Source organism: Pseudonaja textilis, chromosome 2 (genome assembly GCF_049901715.1).
Source record: "Pseudonaja textilis isolate UNSWEBS1 chromosome 2, rPseTex1.2, whole genome shotgun sequence".
Classification (NCBI taxonomy): Eukaryota; Metazoa; Chordata; class Lepidosauria; order Squamata; family Elapidae; genus Pseudonaja; species Pseudonaja textilis.
In genome coordinates, this window is record NC_141991.1 from 203,334,712 (window position 1) to 203,353,747 (window position 19,036).

Here is a 19,036-nt window from a genome sequence, read left to right on the forward strand (position 1 = left end):
TAAGAAAGCAAGCAAAAGTATGTGCAATGAAATAGATTTTATGCAAAAACCAGGAATTATATTACTTTGGCATCCTATGCAACTGTCATATAATGGTTGTGTTTTAATTACTACAGCATTATTTGTTAATTTGTAATATTACCCTATCTAAGTAATATCAATATCTAGTATAACCTTAGCAAGTCAGTAAAATTAAAATAGCAACTAGCAATTTTATTTATTTATTTTTATTTGATTTGATTTGTCAATCACTTACAAGATAATAGAGATAAGAATAAACATAAGTATGAATACAGGAAATAGGTACGAATAATTGGGAACAATAGGATAGGGACTGTAGGCACGATTGTACGCTTATTAGCATATCATGTAAAGGGATCACCTGAGTCTTTTTTCTGAACTTGCATTATATTTACCCATTAATAATCAAAACACTGAAAGGGACCAAAATTTGTCAACCACAATGTATTTATGTTTCCCAAGTTAATGGGAACACTAAATCTAGCTTGATGTTGACAATTTTTTAAACATCACTTAGACATGGAGATATAGAGGATATATACAAATCTAAACTTATGAAATGATTTCTTCTATTCACCTCAGAAATCATGTTGAAATATACATTTGATATTGTCTATGTCACATTTTCACACTTTTGTATTTGATAATAAAAGAAATAAGTCCTGCACATGGCAACCTGAATGAAATATAGGATAGGAAACTGATAAACAAATGGATCAGTTCAAACTTAGCAGACTTAAATAATAACAAACTCCAGCAGTTGCCATTTGCCCTACAAGGGATAAAAGACTACTGATATTTACAACAAACCAGCACTTTCATGCAGCTGGTTTTTTTTCTGTTTGAAAATCAAATAAGGGATTGGTTCCAACCTAACCACTGTCTCTCAAAACTAAGTTCAAAGTTAAGTCATCCTCCCATTACATATTCAATTACACACCAGACACAAGTCTCTAACCCTTGCCCTCTTGTCTGCCCTTTACTAACTTCTTTCTGTTATACTGGAACACACTTTTAAGAGGACAAAGTACTGTAATTCTCCTTTCAGTTGCTACTGTAACTCCACTGTCTTCAAAATTCTTGCAATGAATTAAATACATCTGCCACTTTGTTCAGAGATTTTTTATCCATATACAGTTACTATCAAATAAAAAATGAGTAGGCTAAAATATTCTTCTGATTAAGACCTACTAAATTCACTCTTGTCTGAATAAATTGCACAGAATTAATATGTTAGATCAAGAAAATGGTTCAAGGAAAGGAATCCTACACCACTGTTGACATTTTAGTAAAATTGAATGTATTAACAGACATGATTACTTAAATTTGACTCTGACTTACAAACCGTTCAAAAGTGACAGTACTAAATTCTTACTGACAAAAAATGGATGACTTATGCTGAATAGTAACAAGTTGTAAAGGTTTATTTCAAAACCATGTTTTGAATACTGTATCCTTCTACCAGCCTATATAATTCCTACATACAGATACTGCTATATGGTCAACATGGATACTTAATTCCATGGGTGGATTCCTCTCTAGAGTAATATATATGGATATACCATTTAATTGTAATGATTTTATAATTAATAATAATGGGATATTTGTGATAAGTAAAAGATTCAATTTGAAAAAAGCTATGGTACTAGCTGATTTTGAACCCTTTTAATGATAGGAGTATATATGAAATTATGAACAAACCAAATTCTGATGAAAAAGTATAACAAGGAAGGAAATAATTTCATTTCAAACTGGGTTATATTTCTTAGAACAAGTAGTTCAGGGGTGGGCTGCTGGGGGTTCACCGGGAGAACCCCTAGCTAAGATTCTGCATAGTTTGACTGGTTGGCCCCGCCTCCCATCCCTCCCAGGAGTCTCCACATGGCAAGTAAGTGCAGAGCGCGCGCGGAGGCTCAGGGATGGTGAAAAACAGGCCTCCTGGAAGTTTGGGAAGGCAGGAAATGAGCCCGTGTCCAGCTTCCAGAGAGCCTCCGGAGTTCAGGGAGCCTGGACTCAATTAAAACAATAAATCAATTAAACCATTAATAAATTATTTTATAGAAATTGATTATCTAATCATTGATATAGGTAATGAGGTAGAAAAGTTGTAAGTTTTGAGGTGATGGATTAATCAGTGTTTGATTAAAGTAATGAGGTAGTATTGAGAGTCTGTAAGGAAAGGGCGAATTGTTTTACTAGAAGCTGTTATTTACTGGGTTGGAGGAATTTATTGCTCCGATGGCTGCTGCTATTACACTGTAGACAATAGGCTGTAATGGGATGTTCAAAAGCATGCTGGATTATTGAAAGAGAGCAAAACTCACTGAATTAAAACACTTTAACTACAATCGATATGTCTCTGAATAAGATTGTTTTCCAATAGTTTCCCAAAGTTCTTCAAGTTGAGTAGTAGTAAAAAACAATCCAGAAATTTGGGTTAATCAATCCAATCTGTCCTTTACTTTTAAAGTTACTTCTAGCTGCAATATCTTTTTTTTTCTTTACTAAATCTGACAGTCACTCCCGATCTTAATCGCAGCTAATTTCTTCCTTTGAGTCCCACTTTCCAAGGAAAATTCCACTGCAGAAATTGGAGTGATTCTTACCAAGACTAAGCACGCTGTTACAAGATATTTCCTTTCTTTTCTTTTTCACTTCCGTCCCAGCTGCCTTCCCGGCTTTGATTCAGCCACGCTGGCGGTTCTCTTCTTGCTAGGGCTGAGAGTGAGAATGACTGGCCCAAAGGTCTAAATATTTTCTCCCTAAGACAAAACTTGAACTTCCTGTTCCTACTTTAGCACCTTTTGTGTATGTGCTTCAAGTCAGTACTAGCTTTTGGCAATTGCCTGGACAAATCCCTGCAGTCGTCTTAGCAAGATTTCAGAGATTTCTTGCCATTGCTGTCTTCCTAAGGCTGAAAGAAAGTGACTGACCCAAGTGCCATAGGTAGGACTAGAATTCACAGTCCCCCGTTTTTAACCTGGTCCTTTTAACCACTACTCTAAACAATATGTTTTACATTTCACCATTCTGGTCTTCCTTTAAGGACAAGAACAAATTAGTCATGAGATCAATTCCACCTTAGTAAGGATTATTTTAACAAGTGGTATAGCTTGAAAAGTCCTGATGTAATGACTGGTATCCCTCTTCTCTTCGAGTTCTCTAATTCCTTAAAACAATATATTGAACAACTAGGCGATTAATAAAATAGCTTTTATCAGATAGCCTGAAATCTGCATGGGAATTGGGTTTAAAATCTATTACCTGCTGATATTCTGCTAAAATTTTGGCAGGAGATATTTCCAAAATGGAAGAGATCAAATTATTTAATCATTTACCCCTGTGATTCAGATGCTCTCCCCATTTAATTTGCTAAAGACATGCTATATAATAATAAAGCAATGTTGGTATTTAATAGATTGAAAACAAGACAGACTGAATCATATGTGGAGCATTCTATCCCTTTGGAAGTGATATCTCAAATGCAGAAGGACTATAGCACAACAGTGTTTTAATCTCCCTGCAAAGAAGAGCAACAAAACAGACAGAATTGAAGACTGACAGGAACAGATGCAGACTTACCACTTGAACAGTTGGGTCCACCCCAGCCAGGCTCACACTGACAGGTGTTTGGAGCAATGCAACGGCCATGAATGCATTTATCAGTACAGTGAGCTGTCAAAGAAACAGGGTGAGTGAAACAGATAATGAAAAATCAAAAAGAATAAAAACAATGAAGGGGCAGGTTGCATAAAAGCAACAATGAAGGTTGCTTTTCTGCAACCTAGCCATTTCCAATTTCCTCTTAAAATTAAGAGGCTGTTAAGAGTTGTTCAATTCTTGTTTGAATTAGTTCTCTATATATCATTATTCTATCATCCATCTATATGCATTTATTTACTAATTGTCCCAGTTTGCTACAATTAAAACAAAAAGACAAAACAAAAAGAAATTAAGAAATTAATATTTTAACCGTGTAAATAAATATTCCAGTGTTGAAAAACAAGGAACACTGGTATTAAGTAATATTAGCATTTCATATAGGAAAGTTTCCTAAAATCTAAATTTCATATTTATTAAATATCATTCATACAGAGCTTTCTAATCAAGCACTGAACTCATAAATTCCTTTAAAGATTACCATTTCTAAGATAAAAATGCATCCAAAGAAAGGTCTCCTACCATCTTTTCTTTATTTTATTTCTTGATAAATTAATATAAAACAGTACCTTGGTAATTAAAACAGAAACTTCTGAAAATTGTCGTGCTTTAGGTAATATTAGGTCAATGTCTGCAAACAGTCAGTGCAAACAGCTTCCTGCCCCCTCACTTTTCTATTTTTATCATTACCTATTTTATTCTTTGATCACTTATCTGAAATAATACAAATACTAATGTTTCTTATATGAATATGAAACTGCAGTGGCATAATTTAGTCTTCCTTCCCTAGGAAATTTTTAAAAAGAGCACCGCTGCCAAGAGATAAATCATAGATTAGAAGCAATTAGACTATGGCTGGTTGCTTAACAACTGTTCCAGGTCACAGCAGCCTTGGAACAGATGCCTTACAGCAGGGGTGGGGAACTACAGGATGGCCCCTTTAGGACTTGTGGACTTCAACTCCCAGAATTCCTAGGCCACCATGACTGGCTCAGGAATTCTGGGAATTGAAGTCCACAAGTCCTAATTGGGCCATAGTTCCCCACCTCTGCCTTACAGTATAAAGCACTCCCAGCACCATTGTAAAAAGAGCTATCAGTTCCCCGGTCACATGATTCCATTTCAGGTACTTGGAAACCTGTTCACATTATCAACTGGCTTCCAAATGCCCTGCAATCATGTGATCACCTTTTGCAATCTTGTCTATCCTCTTCCCCAGAAAAGGAAGATTGCAAGCAGAAGGATGTTGGATTTGAGATATGTTGCCCTAACGAATCCAAGGGATTTCTCCTTCCCTCCATGCAGGGAGCAGAAATCCTCCCATACACTGGAGAAACTAGATCTCAAATCTGGCAAAAAGGCCAGCATTCTAAGACTTCCAGAACTATCCTATTTGCTAGTGTTTTTGCCAGATTGAAGGGCCATTCCTCTAGCATGCCAAGAAACTTTCAAAGGAATCGACTTCCACTCTGTCAAAATCACTATCAAATAGTCTCATTCTTCAATCATTCTCCCTAGTGAGCAGAGAAAAGGTCCTGCCTTCTGGGTGTCATGGGAAGCTGGGGTTCTGCTTAACAACCACAACTGGGAAAACCAGGATTGTGGTCATTGAACAAAGCAGTCACATGTCTTTAACAGCTGCTTCATGCAATTATTGAGATTCTGGACCCAAATGGAAAACTACCCATATAATGATATTTATGATGGGGTTGCATTGAAAGACTTTTGAAGATAAAAAGATGTTTTTATCATAATTTTCCAACACATTTAACAATAAATATAAAATATGTTAGAAGGATGTTAGTCATCTTTAAAGAACAATGTCTAAGATCTTAAGAAAATATAACATGAGACCACTAATCTGCTACATTTGAATTTATGGAAAAATCCATTAAACTAGCCACTGTCGTCCAATAAGTAATAAGATAAGTATTATCTGTCTTATTTCAGATAGATGCCTAATTTCTATAGATTAATAATAGTTAATAATGTGTAGAGTAAAAAGTAAGCATATGTTGTTATTTTCTGTCATAAGATTTCTAGAACAAGATTCATAATTTTGGGAGTGGTGGGGGTGGTATATTTGTATTTTAGAAGCAAGGATTTGTAAAATGGCTGCTGTGTAGGAGACAGCTGATAGAAGACATTGTCTAATGTCTCAAGATTTTTTCCACTATTGCAGCATTCTGTAGAACAAAAGTTATCTGACAAGATAAGATGGTATCAAAAGAGATATCAAAAATTGGTCTCACAAACAAATATCACTTAGAAAAGGATGTTTCATTAGATCTACAAAAGAAACTGGATGAGGTTTTAAAATTGAAAGGGGGAATACAAATGACAAACCCAAAGAGTAAAGTGAATATTTTTTTCTATAGGATTTACAAAAGAGGCTTGTTAAAGCCTAGAAGAATTCGGTGAAAGAAGACAAAGAAGAAATTAAGAGAAATCAAATCTTATAACAATATTTGAATGAAATAAAGGTTAGACCAGCTTTATTATTTATTTAAAGCTTAAAATGTCAAACTGGTGGCCCATGAGCTGGTTATGGTCCGTGCACGCCACAGCCACCCTGGCTCCGCAAGGGCAAAACACATCCTGATACATCATGATATGGCTCATGATGCAGTCGGGTTTGACACCCCTGGCTTAGACTGATAGAAGTAAAAGGAAGGAATATAAGGATTGTTTATTTAATCAAAGTTAAAACAAGATATATTGTTACCATAGTTCTGGCAGTCTTTTATGGACTTTCTGTTGACATCATAACTTAAAATAGTTTCAGGGAGTTGTTTATAGATAAGAGATGTGAAATGATAAATGTTTGTAACTTTAGTGGAGGTGAAGAATCATTATGTTTGTTTATACTTGTATTAAGAAAATCACTTCTAAATACAATTTTCTCTTTATTATATTCTTACTTTTCTCTTTTTTCTCTCTTGTTCTTTTCTTTTTCCTTGCACTTTTTATTCTTTATTTCTATACTTTCTTCCTCAAGTTTAATTAGTATCATATTTTACTATTATAATCTAAATATATTCAAAAAAAGGCGTTGATCTGTGGAATTACTTCAGGCCATATGAAGCAGTAGAAGAGAAAAGGGGCAGCAATCCCATGTGTGCCCAAGAACTAAAGTGATCTTTTGTTAATTATTTAAAAAATACAAACAGATGGGACCGTTATGGAAACTGGTATTTAGGAATAATAGCTTGCTATCATGCCCTTCTCACAATCAGTGTTTGTGGAATGTATCTTTTCTTGCATAAAAAGAGACTATGGTTTTGTCTTTAGTTGCTATGCTGTTCTATGACTAAAGGATATTCCTTCATTTATTTAGTTTTAATTTGCTAAAGAAAAACACTATCCATTTTTAATCTTATAGTAGTATCCTCCTGACTGACTGACAGCTGAAGAAATAATCAGTAACTCTGCTAATTCTGGCACCAGAGATGCTAGACAAGAAATCAAAACTGCCAACTGGAGCTGTCAATCAAAATTACATACACATTAACATTGCACTTCACTTTGAAGGAAAAAGAATGCAGGAGGTGATTTAAATCATAAAAAGGTGTATTAAACCTCTAAAATGCTGACAAATGGGATGCAAGTTCTCAATGTACCTCATAAGAAGTCTATCCAGGCAAATCAGGCTTGTATCTTCAAGATAAACTCTCTGCATGCCACAAATCACCAAGTTCTATACGCTTCAATTATGTGCATTGAGAATCAAATGAAAGAGCTGCTGTTGTGTTTATGCCTATATCAGTATTATTTTAATTATTTATATGTTAATCTACAATTATGAACAAGCCATTTCCCAATGTCTAGGACTCTAGGCTGTATGGTAATGCAAATAATCTTAATTTGAAACTTTTTAAAGCTCTTTTTAACAATGGCTGGTTGGATAGTTTTCCAACTGGAATTACCATCTGCAAGTACAGGATAACAAAATAAGAAAAACCACTGTTTTAAAAAGAAAATTAATGGCAGGAGCAAAGGACACTGTATATAAACATATGTTTCTATTGACCAGCAGGATTGCTTCAATGCACACTGTAACACATTCAGTGCACTAAACTACAATACTGCATACGGTTTTGGTTGCCACATCATAAAAAAGATGCTTTAGACACTTAGAAAGAGTACAGAGCAGAGCAACAAAGATGATTAGGAGACTAAGGCTGAAATATATGAAAAACAGTTGCAGGAATTGGGTATGTCTAGTTTAATGTAAAGAAGGACTAGGGAGTGACATGATAACTATGTTCCAATACGTGAGGAGCTGCCACAAGGAGGAGTGGAACAACCTATTCTCCAAAGCACCCGAAGGTAGAACAAGAAGCAATGAATGGAAACTAATCAAGGGCAGAAGCAATCTAGAACTAAGGAGAAATATCCTTACTCTTATAACAATTAATCAGTGGAACGATTTCCCTCTGGAAGTTGTGGGTGCTGGAGGTTTTTAAGAAGAGGTTGGACAACCTTGTCTGAATGGGTTTCCTGCCTGATTAGGGGATTGGACTAGAAGACCTCCAAGGGTCCTTCCAACTGGGTTATTCTGCTAACACCTTCCCCCCTCCCCCATCAATTAGTGTCACAGAAGCATCCCATAACTGTAAACCACCATATTTGCCCCACTGCTCTTCTAAAGACATTTTGTTTCTTGGGGAATTCTCATTAGCATTCTCATTAACATATTATTAAGAGTTGGATATTCTTATGACAATAACTTTACTTACGAATGCACATTTCCCTGCTTTCATAAAATCCAGGGCAACACTGAGATTTCCGTCTATACATAGTCTTTTCTCCATGCCTATAAGCGGTTCGATAGCTGATTCTGTTAAAATATGGACATGTAAAATTTGTGAACAACTGTTTCAAAAGATCCAGCTATGGCTATTTATGGATAAATTGGATTGTTCTATAAATCAGCTACATCCCTTACAAAGAAAGATAAACAACATTACCAGCAAACTCCATTATTTGCAAATGGAGATCCTTTCCAAGGTCTGTGACAAATACTTCAGAATTGCAGCTGATGTTATATGGATTTGTAATTTACATTTGTTATTAAATATTTTAACTAATGAATTAGTACACATTCAGACCAATATTTAATTTTTAAATACACAAAACTATTGTCAGACAAGGGAGCACAGTAAAAACAAACTATACTTTTCTCATGTGTCACCATTTTACAAATTCAGAACTTTTAAAACTCAAAATGATTCAACGTTAAAAACAAATTCTGAATTATTCAAAAAAAATCAGTAAATAAATACATGCATTTATTTGTTAAAGCAATTTATACAGGGGTGGGATCCAACCAGCGTAACTACTGTTATACCGGCGGGTGGGCCAAAACAGCAGCAGACATAGAACTGGTTCTATGTATGCTCTCCGTTTACTGCTTTTCAGAGCAACCAGTTCTACAGAAGTGGACCGAACTGGTAGAATCCCACCCCTGAATTTAAATAACTGCCCAATTCACACACAGTGGCTCCACTATGCGTAGTTAAAGCCATAATTTCACTTCTGCCCAATACAAGGAGGGCTATTAAATACAGAGTAATTATAATTGAAATTTTCTGTTCTCAAATAATAATATTATATCCATTTTACTATAATTATATTTTTAGAAAAAGAGGAGATCTTTGCAAGTCATACATTCCTCTTTAATCTAATAATTCATTTCAAAATTCAGGATAATATTTTCAAGGCTATCTTGAAAGATAGATAATTTATACATGTAAATATCCATATCATCTGATTTTGCAAATGCTTCAACACATTTCTACTGTTTTCAACATAGATCAACTATTAAGTACTTATAAAATATCCCTTTAAAAGGTTAATCAAAATATAATTACTAAAAATCACCTGTGTCGTGTACACTTAAACCAGTTCAGTATGTCTGTACAGCTGGTGTAGTAAATCTGATCAAAAGGATGGGGATAGGATTCTTGCACTGTAACAGAATAACTGGACAGAAAAAAAGGAATAAAATTATTAAACATGCACTTTGTTTGAGTAATTAAGTGAAGAAATTTCAATAGGATGGAAATAAACAGTTAGACGGGAGACATTATTGCTGATAGTGAAAATAATTTCATTTACATTCCACACTGCAATGGCCCTGAGGTTAAACTTAAAGGTGAATAACAATGGGGGGCATTGCAACGGCCCTTACTTTGAGTGGGGGTGGTAAGTATCTTTTAGTGGATCTGTTGTAACTTTGAATGTCCATTAAGTGACCAATCATAAACCAAGGATTATCTGTACTGTTAAAATGAGACAAGCTTAATTCAAGTGAGCCTATCTTTTCAAGTTTATCTAAACAATTCATTTTTAAAAAAAAATCAAATATACAATATCTTACAAATCTAATGAGAACCCACCCATTTTTTATACCAACTGTTTATGATAATCCAAGAAAGTTCATCCCATTCTATGTCAACTTAGACAATGTAATTCCGAGACACTAGAGTAGAATGCAGATTGCAGCCTTTAGTTAGGAATTCTGCTTATTAAATTCAGATACAAGATTATTTCTATATACTTAATATATTTACTCTTGAACACCCTTGAATATGAGAAGTCACATGAAACGTTGCTATACTTAGAAGAAGAAAAAAACCACTATCCAGATTCACAGTTTTTTAAATTTTTTTCCTTCAAGCTGATTGTGTTAGAATAGTTTATCAAAGAAAAAGAAGACACATTGTGCTGATTCTGCTTTTTCCATTTATGAGCCCAAGGACATCCTCAGAAAATTTAGAAGCGAATTATTGATCACATCAAAACTACAAACAACAATTACAGTATGCATTGGTACATGTTTGATTTAATTTTTATATTATTGAATACTATAAAATAATAGAATGCATTATTTTATGAGCATACAATGAAATGATGAATATTATGCTTGGGTACATAGTTCTCCAGATGTTTAGACTGTTTGGGGCAGTTTTGTCTAGCTATTGAGTCTTTCCCAAAGACCTGGGATAGGTAGATGTACAGTAATTAGTCAATGATATTAAAGGATGCAAGGATGATATTACAGAATGTAAGCTGTTCCAAGTAAAGCTGACTTTTGCAATTAAGTGATGATGATCACAATAGTGATTCTGTCAATGCCAATAGGGTTCAAGTGGCACGCTAGATATTTTGAGACTGCATCCAAGGCACCATTTATTATTGGATCTACCTTTGCTTTCATTTGCTACAGTTGTTCTACTTGTATTTGCAGGACCTTCAGACTTTTTATTGCTTCTTATCAACAATTGTTAAGTTTGGAGTAATTTGTGGCAAGTATTTGTCCCACAGTACTTTAGTTTCTTCATTTTCTATTACTTCATCTACTTTGCAGTCCAGCAATTCTTGTTTGCAGGCAAATGATATTTCTTGCAGATATTGCAATCTTCTTGGGCAGTAAATAGAGTCTGCCTACTTCATAGATGAGGGGCATCATTGATTGCTTCTATTTTTGTTTCAAACTCATGCCCTGTTTTAGTAGTTTTATGCCATTCATAAAAATACATCCATACACTTGTGGCTTGGTTTTATATTTTTTAACATAGTCATTTCATAATGTCACCCTTGTCTTGCTATTCTCATGTAATGGAAATTTTACATAGATACTGATTAAAATAATCATGCTAGAAGAATTATTGATTAAAAGTAATGTTACCTCTCCCAGTGGCTACACACATTTGGATCCTCAAGATTTAGACATAGAGTTGAGACTATCCAATGGTTCAAAAGCATGAGCATGAAATGAACAAAAGTATCCAAATAAAGAACCATCTTTTCAACAAAATGCCTGTAAAAAGAGAAAAGAAATGGATTGATAATATTAATGGCCAGGTAATATGCAAGCTGTTATAAAGTCATATACTTTGGGGTAAACAACTAAAGCCAGTCCTGCTATACAATAGAATGAGAAAACCTGCTTCATGCAGAATCTTAAGGAAATAATAGAAAGTGATTATGAATGGTGTAACACAACTTCCCATGTGCAAATGCATTAAATTTCAGACTTATATTTCTGCTTAAACTATATGTTGGTTTGGCAGTGACAGCTAAGAGGTGGTATTCAGCAGGTTCTGATCAGTTCTGGAGAACTGATAATAGAAATTTTGAGTAGTTCGGAGAACCAGCAAATACCACCTCTGACTGGTCCTGCCTCCATCTAATCTATGCCTCCCAAGTCCCAGCTGATTGGCTGGGTCTTATTTTGTTGCCCTGCACAGGAGAATGGAACTGGAAAGCAGGTTATTGAAGTGGGGAGGGAATGGGGATTTTGCAGTATCCGTCCCCTGGAATGATGTGGGAATGGAGATTTTACACATCCCTTGGTGGGATGTGGCCCACCAAGCCACATCCACCAAGCCATGCTCACAGAAACAGTAGTAAAACATTTTGAATCCCACCACCGTGGCACCTGTTTTAGTGACACGCAAGAGTTCAGAAATTAACATTACATCCTTTATTGCCTGTCTGTACTTTATGAAATGTCCAAGCAGTTTCAAGTTGAACTATAACTTTGTTTATTTACAGCAACAAACTATAACAACTGCTCAGTCCTTAATCAGCTTTTTCTAATCAAAATTTCACCCTCCAGCTAAGTTCAAGATATTTTGGGAAGTGATAGTCAGCTCATCCCATGTCTGTTGGCTTCAGATTTATAATTAATATAACAATAGATAAATAACCCAGCCCTGAGGTGAGTTAAGGGAGAAAGACAGTAAATTTGGGAGGAAATAAAAAGAGTATTAAGTTAGAAACTTATCAAGACATCAGTTTTGAGTGTAGTAGATAAATCAATATATTCCAGTGTCTACAATGTACATCAGGCATATTATAGTTGTTTGCTTCTGTTTTCAATTTCTCAATACTTAAAATTTGTGAATTTATTTGTATCCTCACGTGTATTAATATTTTAAAGCAGTGGTCCCTAATCCCTGGTCCGTTGGGCACCAGTCCATAGCAGGCGAGCAACTGAGCTGCACAAATAAGTGAAGTCCATTCCATGAGATGCAGGCAGCCTGCAAACCAACAACACCTTGGATCCATGGGGAAACCTTTCACCAAGGGACCTGTCCCTGGTGCCCAAAAGATTGGGGGCAGCAAAGATAATTGTAATTTGTGAATTCAGATGTAAATTATGCTGATATTACTGATTACTTGATTTTTCAGTTTCTCACAAAATATTTTCTTATTAACTGTGTAAATTGAAGTATAATGACAAACCGTAGTATAAAGTTATATTGAAATGTGGCAGTAACCGAAAGCCAAATGAAATATAATGGCATGAACAACCATGGCTCTTGCTATTCTTTCAAGGAATTCATGATGTTGAAGTACAAATTTAAAGAGCAAAAGGACTAATTCCTGCTTGCAGAAAAAGACTCACATTCAATATTAAAACATATCTGATAAACAACAACAACAACATAGTGGTATAGGACAAAGGTAACAAGAGAAGGGACTACAGTTAATCACTCTGCTCCTATCGTTAAGCATGTCTAGATCCCCTGATCAACCAACAATTTAAAGTATATAATTTTTCAATAGTGAGTCAGTTACATCAAAAATAAATTAAAAATTGTACCCGCTTGTGCATTTTTATTTCAAACATGCAGTATTTCACTTATTAAGAAGGTAATTGTATTTCCTTTTTTAAAAATGTCAATAGTTTTCCTTCTGAATACATTTAACAATAACATAAAAATCAATGTAAAAAAGTTTTGAGCTATTTACATGAACTCCCTAGTGTAAAACATGATTGCATCCTAGATCTTTTGCCTAATTATTAAGAAAAATCAAAACAGAAAATCAGTACAGCTGATTAGCATTGCTAAAGCAGTATATTAGCAATAAAATGCAGAAGGTATATTTAACTCTTGCTATTTCCAATGCTAAGGCATACATTTTAAAATGCTAAAAAGAATATGTTGAGAGTAAAGATTATTTAATAAATGCATCAAATATTTTATATATTTCAACCCTGAAAAACTGAAAATGTATCCTCTAAATAGATTTATACTTAAAATGCTGGTGATGTATATAATAAAGACATCTAATGACTACGACCATGTTTCCCCCAAAATAAGACCAGGTCTTATATTAATTTTTGCTCCAAAAGATACATTAGGGCTTATTTTCCATTGGGTCTTATTTTGGGTCAACTATGGTACTAAATGCATCCATCTGCTGACAATCTTAGTTTGGAGATAGGGCTTATATTATGAGCATCCTGAAAAAACCATGCTAGAGCTTATTTTCCAGTTGGGTCTTATTTTGGGGGAAACACTCTATTCAGGCTGTACTCAGCTTACTGTTGAGTGATAGAATAACTCAATATTAAATTATGTAATGAGAACATTTCAGAGTAATCAAGAAATGCATAAATAAGCTATTCCCTATTTAACAATGATAATTAGAACCGGCAACATCATCACTAAGCAACAGAGTCAAAAATAAGGATATCACATGACTACATCAACTTACAAAGATAGTTGTGGCAGTGATTAAGCAAACCATGCATAGTTCTTCAATGTAATGTTACATGAGCACTATTTGGAGAATCTCTTGCCAGATTCTTCATTACTTTTGTTTGTCAGAAGCTGGCAGTAAAGATCACAAATGGCAATCATGTGACTGTGGGCCTCTGCAACCATTTGCCAATTGCCAAGTGCCTGAATCTGGATACACTGGTTGTGGCTGCATCTGTGAGGATCAGTCTTAAGTCTTGTTCTTATGTACTCTTGTAATTTCAAGCTGTTGCTGAATGAGTGGTTATTCTGTTGTTAAATCTGTAATGACATTAATTATAATAGGAAGAATATAAAAGAAGCTGGTGATTTAGATAATTACTTTTTTAAAAAAATCAAAATCTTTATGAAGATACCATAAGTTTGAACTGAGGAGGCACTTGCTTGCATTGAGAAACAAGAAAAGAAGAATGTTTAGGAACTACAGTCTACTTTACATTGAATGATCCCAGATTGGCATATTCTCCATTAATCTTTTGATAGGAAATTCAGAAGTTAAATCCTTGCTGTGAGCAATAATGTGACTATATTTTTATTAACATAAGCAAAAAAGAATTTCAGTTTTCAAACAGAGATCCTTACAAAATATTTGAATATATTAAATCTGACTGTATTCTCCTTTAGAAAGTAGATAATATTGATAAAGGATACTCTACACAAAGAGTTTTCATATATTTTACAACAATTATTATTGTTTCTAGTACAACCTAATTAACTACTGAGATATTGCATTAAATAAACAAAATTTCAGTGATATATTAACTTAATGAGCCACTTTATTAAACTTATGTATTCTCCATAGTAAAAATTAAGAGAGAATGTTCTACAACTCAGTTGCAACATGAGTTGTGAAGTAATTTACAATAATTTATTGGAGTGTGCATTACTTTGTGCCAAAAAAATAAGATGATACATAAGTAGACTACATTCAACTGGAATCAATAGTTTGTCTCATACAATATCTTCTATTAGATTTTTAAATTAGTCTGTTATAAAATACTTGTGTACACTGGTTATTTGGTACTTTTTGTTGCTAATTATCCTAATCTTTTATTTTCAAAAGCCAATATCAATTATCATTGAAGTAAGTCCTTTTTGCTCACTTACATCAAGCAGAATAGAGAGAAATCAATGGGGAAATATGACAGAATTTCACTCAAATCATACTAATTTTTAACTTTCTTTTGTTATTGTATGCAAGCTGATAAAGAATACAAATAAAATGATGGGGGGGATGTTTTATGTGTTTTTGTTTGTTGTTAAAATCAATAAAACTTAAAAAAAAAGAATACAAATAAAATGATGGGGGGGAACCCCTGTGTCTTCTTTACAAACTTTTCCTATCTTTTTAAAAATATATTCATAAATAAATAAAGCCCTCTGTTCAAATTTTGTAGTAAGGTTAACTGACAGGTACATTTTGGAAACAGTTGTAATCTGTCTGCTGAAATAAAGATTAAAAGATCAAGTTTCCCTTAACTTCCAAACTGGTCAAACCACAGCTGGTGCATCAGATTTTGAGCAACTGTTCAATGTATATACAACAAGGCTTCTGTCTTACTGTTGGGTTTGCTCAGGTCATCTGCATGTGGCATGGATTAAAGTAGTTATAAAGCTTTTTAAAAAATATAAAACTAGGCTAAACTTTGAGATTATAGACCAAACTCTTCTGACACTGGTAAACTTTGCCTTATAATATGTTAACATAATATGTTTTGAGGGATTAAATTCACATGGCAAAATTGTATGAAGAACGTTTTTTGCAACAATATTGGAAGAATGAAAAAGTTGTGATTTATCCCATACATTACTAAACTGCATGTAAAAAAACGCAAAGGGAATAGAAAATAATATGTGGAGGGAATTCTCTCAAAATATCAAGCAAATATGTTTTCAAGAGGAATAATTCACTTTCTTGCACCAAAAAAATCTTCTTATATAAAAAAAAACTAATTAACAAAGCATCACTTATTAATGCAATTTATTCTTTATCTTCAGAATTGGGTATCAGAATTTTGCTGATAAAAATCAACTAATCTATTTCATTATTTTTAAATAATAAATAAATCTAATAAATAAATAAAAATAATCTTTCAATTATTTTTATAAAGTAAAAGAAACATGCAAATTAATGATACTAAATTATGAAAATCTCTTTCAGAATTATAGGAAAAAATCATTAAGTTATGTTAGAGAAACACTAGAGTGAATAAAGTATGTTTTTTTTCATTTTCACAAAGTAAGCTATCCCTAATCATATAAATAAAGCATTTTCTGATAGTGAAATCAGTAGTGGCTATATCAGTGCAGCTTATTAGTAAAAAAGAACTGAACTATCAATTATTATTCTACTTTGGAAAAGCATCTTATATATGCTTACTACAGAATAAATTCCAAAGAACCTAGATGTGAATATATTTAAGAGCAAAGACTGCATTCATTGCTTCCCAGAGAGATTTGATGTCTTCTCTCACTTGACCTGAACAGGCCTCTCCAGATATAGAGTACATGGGCATATGCAGGATTAAGAAAATGCTTACATTATATTTGCTAGTTGCATTGAGTTTTAAATAACTTCCTCACAAATTGAACAGGATTTCTCTGACAGAGTTTAGGGCTGATATAAATATTTGATGTAATAGAAATCAGTTGAGATGAAAACAATTCAAGTGTATTTATATATTATACCTTTTCAACCAATGGCACCAAGTATTTCAATTTCAGATATCAACCACAGGGCATACCTAGACAGAACATTAACCAGTCTGAACCAGTCTTAGCACACTGAACTGTAAAATCAATTCTGGTTCATTTTAATCCAAATCTACCATTTAAGAATGTAGGTAGTCCTCAACTTGCCACCATTCATTTAATGATCATTACAACAGCACTGAAAAAAGTGACTTATGACCAGTTCTCACATTTCATGGCTGTTGCAACATCCCCAGAGTCATGTGATCAAACTTCGGGTGCTTGGCAACTGGCATGCATTTACAAGGGTTGCAGCATTCCAGGGGCCTGGGATTGTTGTTTACAACCTCCCGAGGGAGCTTCAGGCAATCAAAGTCAAAGGAGGAACCCAGATTTGCTTAACAACCACATGATTCACTTAACAACTTTACTGATTCATTTAACAACCATGGCAAAATTGTCATGCTTAGCAAGGAAAATGTTAGCCTCAATTGTGGTTGAAGACTGCCTGTAAATAAATCTGTCCTTGAAACATTTGATTAATAAGACGCAAATGAAACTGAGCTGCTACATGTGAGTGTATACAGCCAGCAGCCCTTTGGTAGTTCCAATTTAACCAAAATAAGGAAAATAATCAAGTTCACTAATCCCTAGGCTGAACCAAGTGCTTGCGTAGGTATTTATTACCATTAATGCAGAATTATTCTTTAGATCTGAAATTGAAATCACAGACAATAAAGTATTCTTGTAAAGTTTTTAATAACATAATTCCTTACTTTTTTACTTAATATATCCTCGCTAAGTACTATAATAACCAAATTCCTTTCCACTTTCTTTCTTTCTTCCACTTTTAAATAAAGCAAATAAAAATTAAAGGAAGTTTATTTATTTTAAATGTCCTTATCGTCCAAAACAGGAATTCAGTTGGTGTACAATTATTTGAATAATTACAGCATTAGAATGATAATGTTAAATGAAACAAATAATCATCAAGATTATAAAATACAGATGCAATAAGCAACGCTTAGGAAGCTTTGAAAAGCTTTGCAAGCTTTGAAAATTTATACACCTAGTTAAAAACAAGTTATTTACCCTTTTCTATCTAAATCTCAGTCATTACTCTTTCTTCTCCTTATTTTTTGAAATTACTTACATTTTTCTCCTATGACATCAGTCATTCACTAGCTTTTTCCTCAAACATATATTATACAAAATGTACAGTCTGAAATAACTTCCTATACCTAAATTCATTCGAAATTTGCTTTTTCGTAGTAGTCCTCGCAGTCATAGCCTAAAGCTAAATTGAGGACTCTTGCCATCTTGTCCTACTTATTTATTAAATTGTTTATTAAACACATTTACTGTATATTTATTGCCACTCAATTCACATACTGATTCCAGGAAGCTTACAACATTAAAATTCCACAATATAAAAATCCCATAAACCCCACTGATGGGCAAATAACATGGATTTTGTTATTTGTTAACTAACATAGTTATTTCGTATTTTAATTTGATTTATTTTCTCTCTTTCAAAATGATGTTCAGATTTATCAGCTTTTAACATTCCTAAACTGATAAACAAGCTGGAGACTAGCTCCAGATAAGACAAGTTTGTTAGTAGAACTTGGGGTTTGACTGATCTCTTTTGTGAACTGTAAACAACCTTTTCCCTTACAATTACGCCCCTTCTGATGTCAGACCTCATTTTAATTAACCTGTGTGATACTATGGGATACAAATATATAACATGTTTGACTACATGTAACTGGTTTCCTATGCAAAGAGGAGGTTACTTTTATTCTATCCAGTCATCTTTCCTCCTGCATTTTCTTTGTTGTGTTAACTATAAAAATGAGGGAAACTATAAAAAGGAGGGAAACTATAAAAAGGAGGGAAACTATGAAAAGGAGAGAGACATGGGGCTCAAGTTTCTCTCACTTCCTTGTACATAGAGAAACCCCACTTTACAGGGTACCCTAATAAACTGCTTTTAAATGATCTTCCGACTCAGTTACTTATTGGGAAGGTAAACTGAGGCAGAATCTAGAACCAGATTTAGCTTTCACCACTGACCCACCATCCATTTTCCTGGCAACAACCAC

At 33.8% G+C, this 19,036-nt stretch overlaps 1 protein-coding gene and 1 long non-coding RNA gene across 5 annotated transcripts in view; both read right to left on the bottom strand.

Annotated features, from left to right (window-relative positions):
* Positions 1-19,036, bottom strand: part of LOC148127328 (uncharacterized) — a 212,673-nt gene that overhangs the window by 93,129 nt on the left and 100,508 nt on the right. The gene's annotated exons all lie outside the window — the stretch shown is intronic.
* Positions 1-19,036, bottom strand: part of MEGF10 (multiple EGF like domains 10) — a 95,026-nt gene that overhangs the window by 61,816 nt on the left and 14,174 nt on the right. For 3 of the 4 annotated variants that reach the window (XM_087926887.1, XM_087926885.1, XM_087926886.1), the window contains exons 2-5: positions 11,375-11,506; positions 9,565-9,666; positions 8,421-8,521; positions 3,604-3,696 (exon numbers count right to left, since the gene is read on the bottom strand). In XM_087926887.1, coding sequence (XP_087783013.1) covers positions 3,604-3,696; positions 8,421-8,521; positions 9,565-9,666; positions 11,375-11,490 — 412 coding nt within the window. In that variant the 5' untranslated portion in view covers positions 11,491-11,506. Of the gene's footprint in view, positions 1-3,603; positions 3,697-8,420; positions 8,522-9,564; positions 9,667-11,374; positions 11,507-14,196; positions 14,325-19,036 lie in introns of those variants that run through there. The other variant, XM_026703958.2, reaches the window with a different exon arrangement.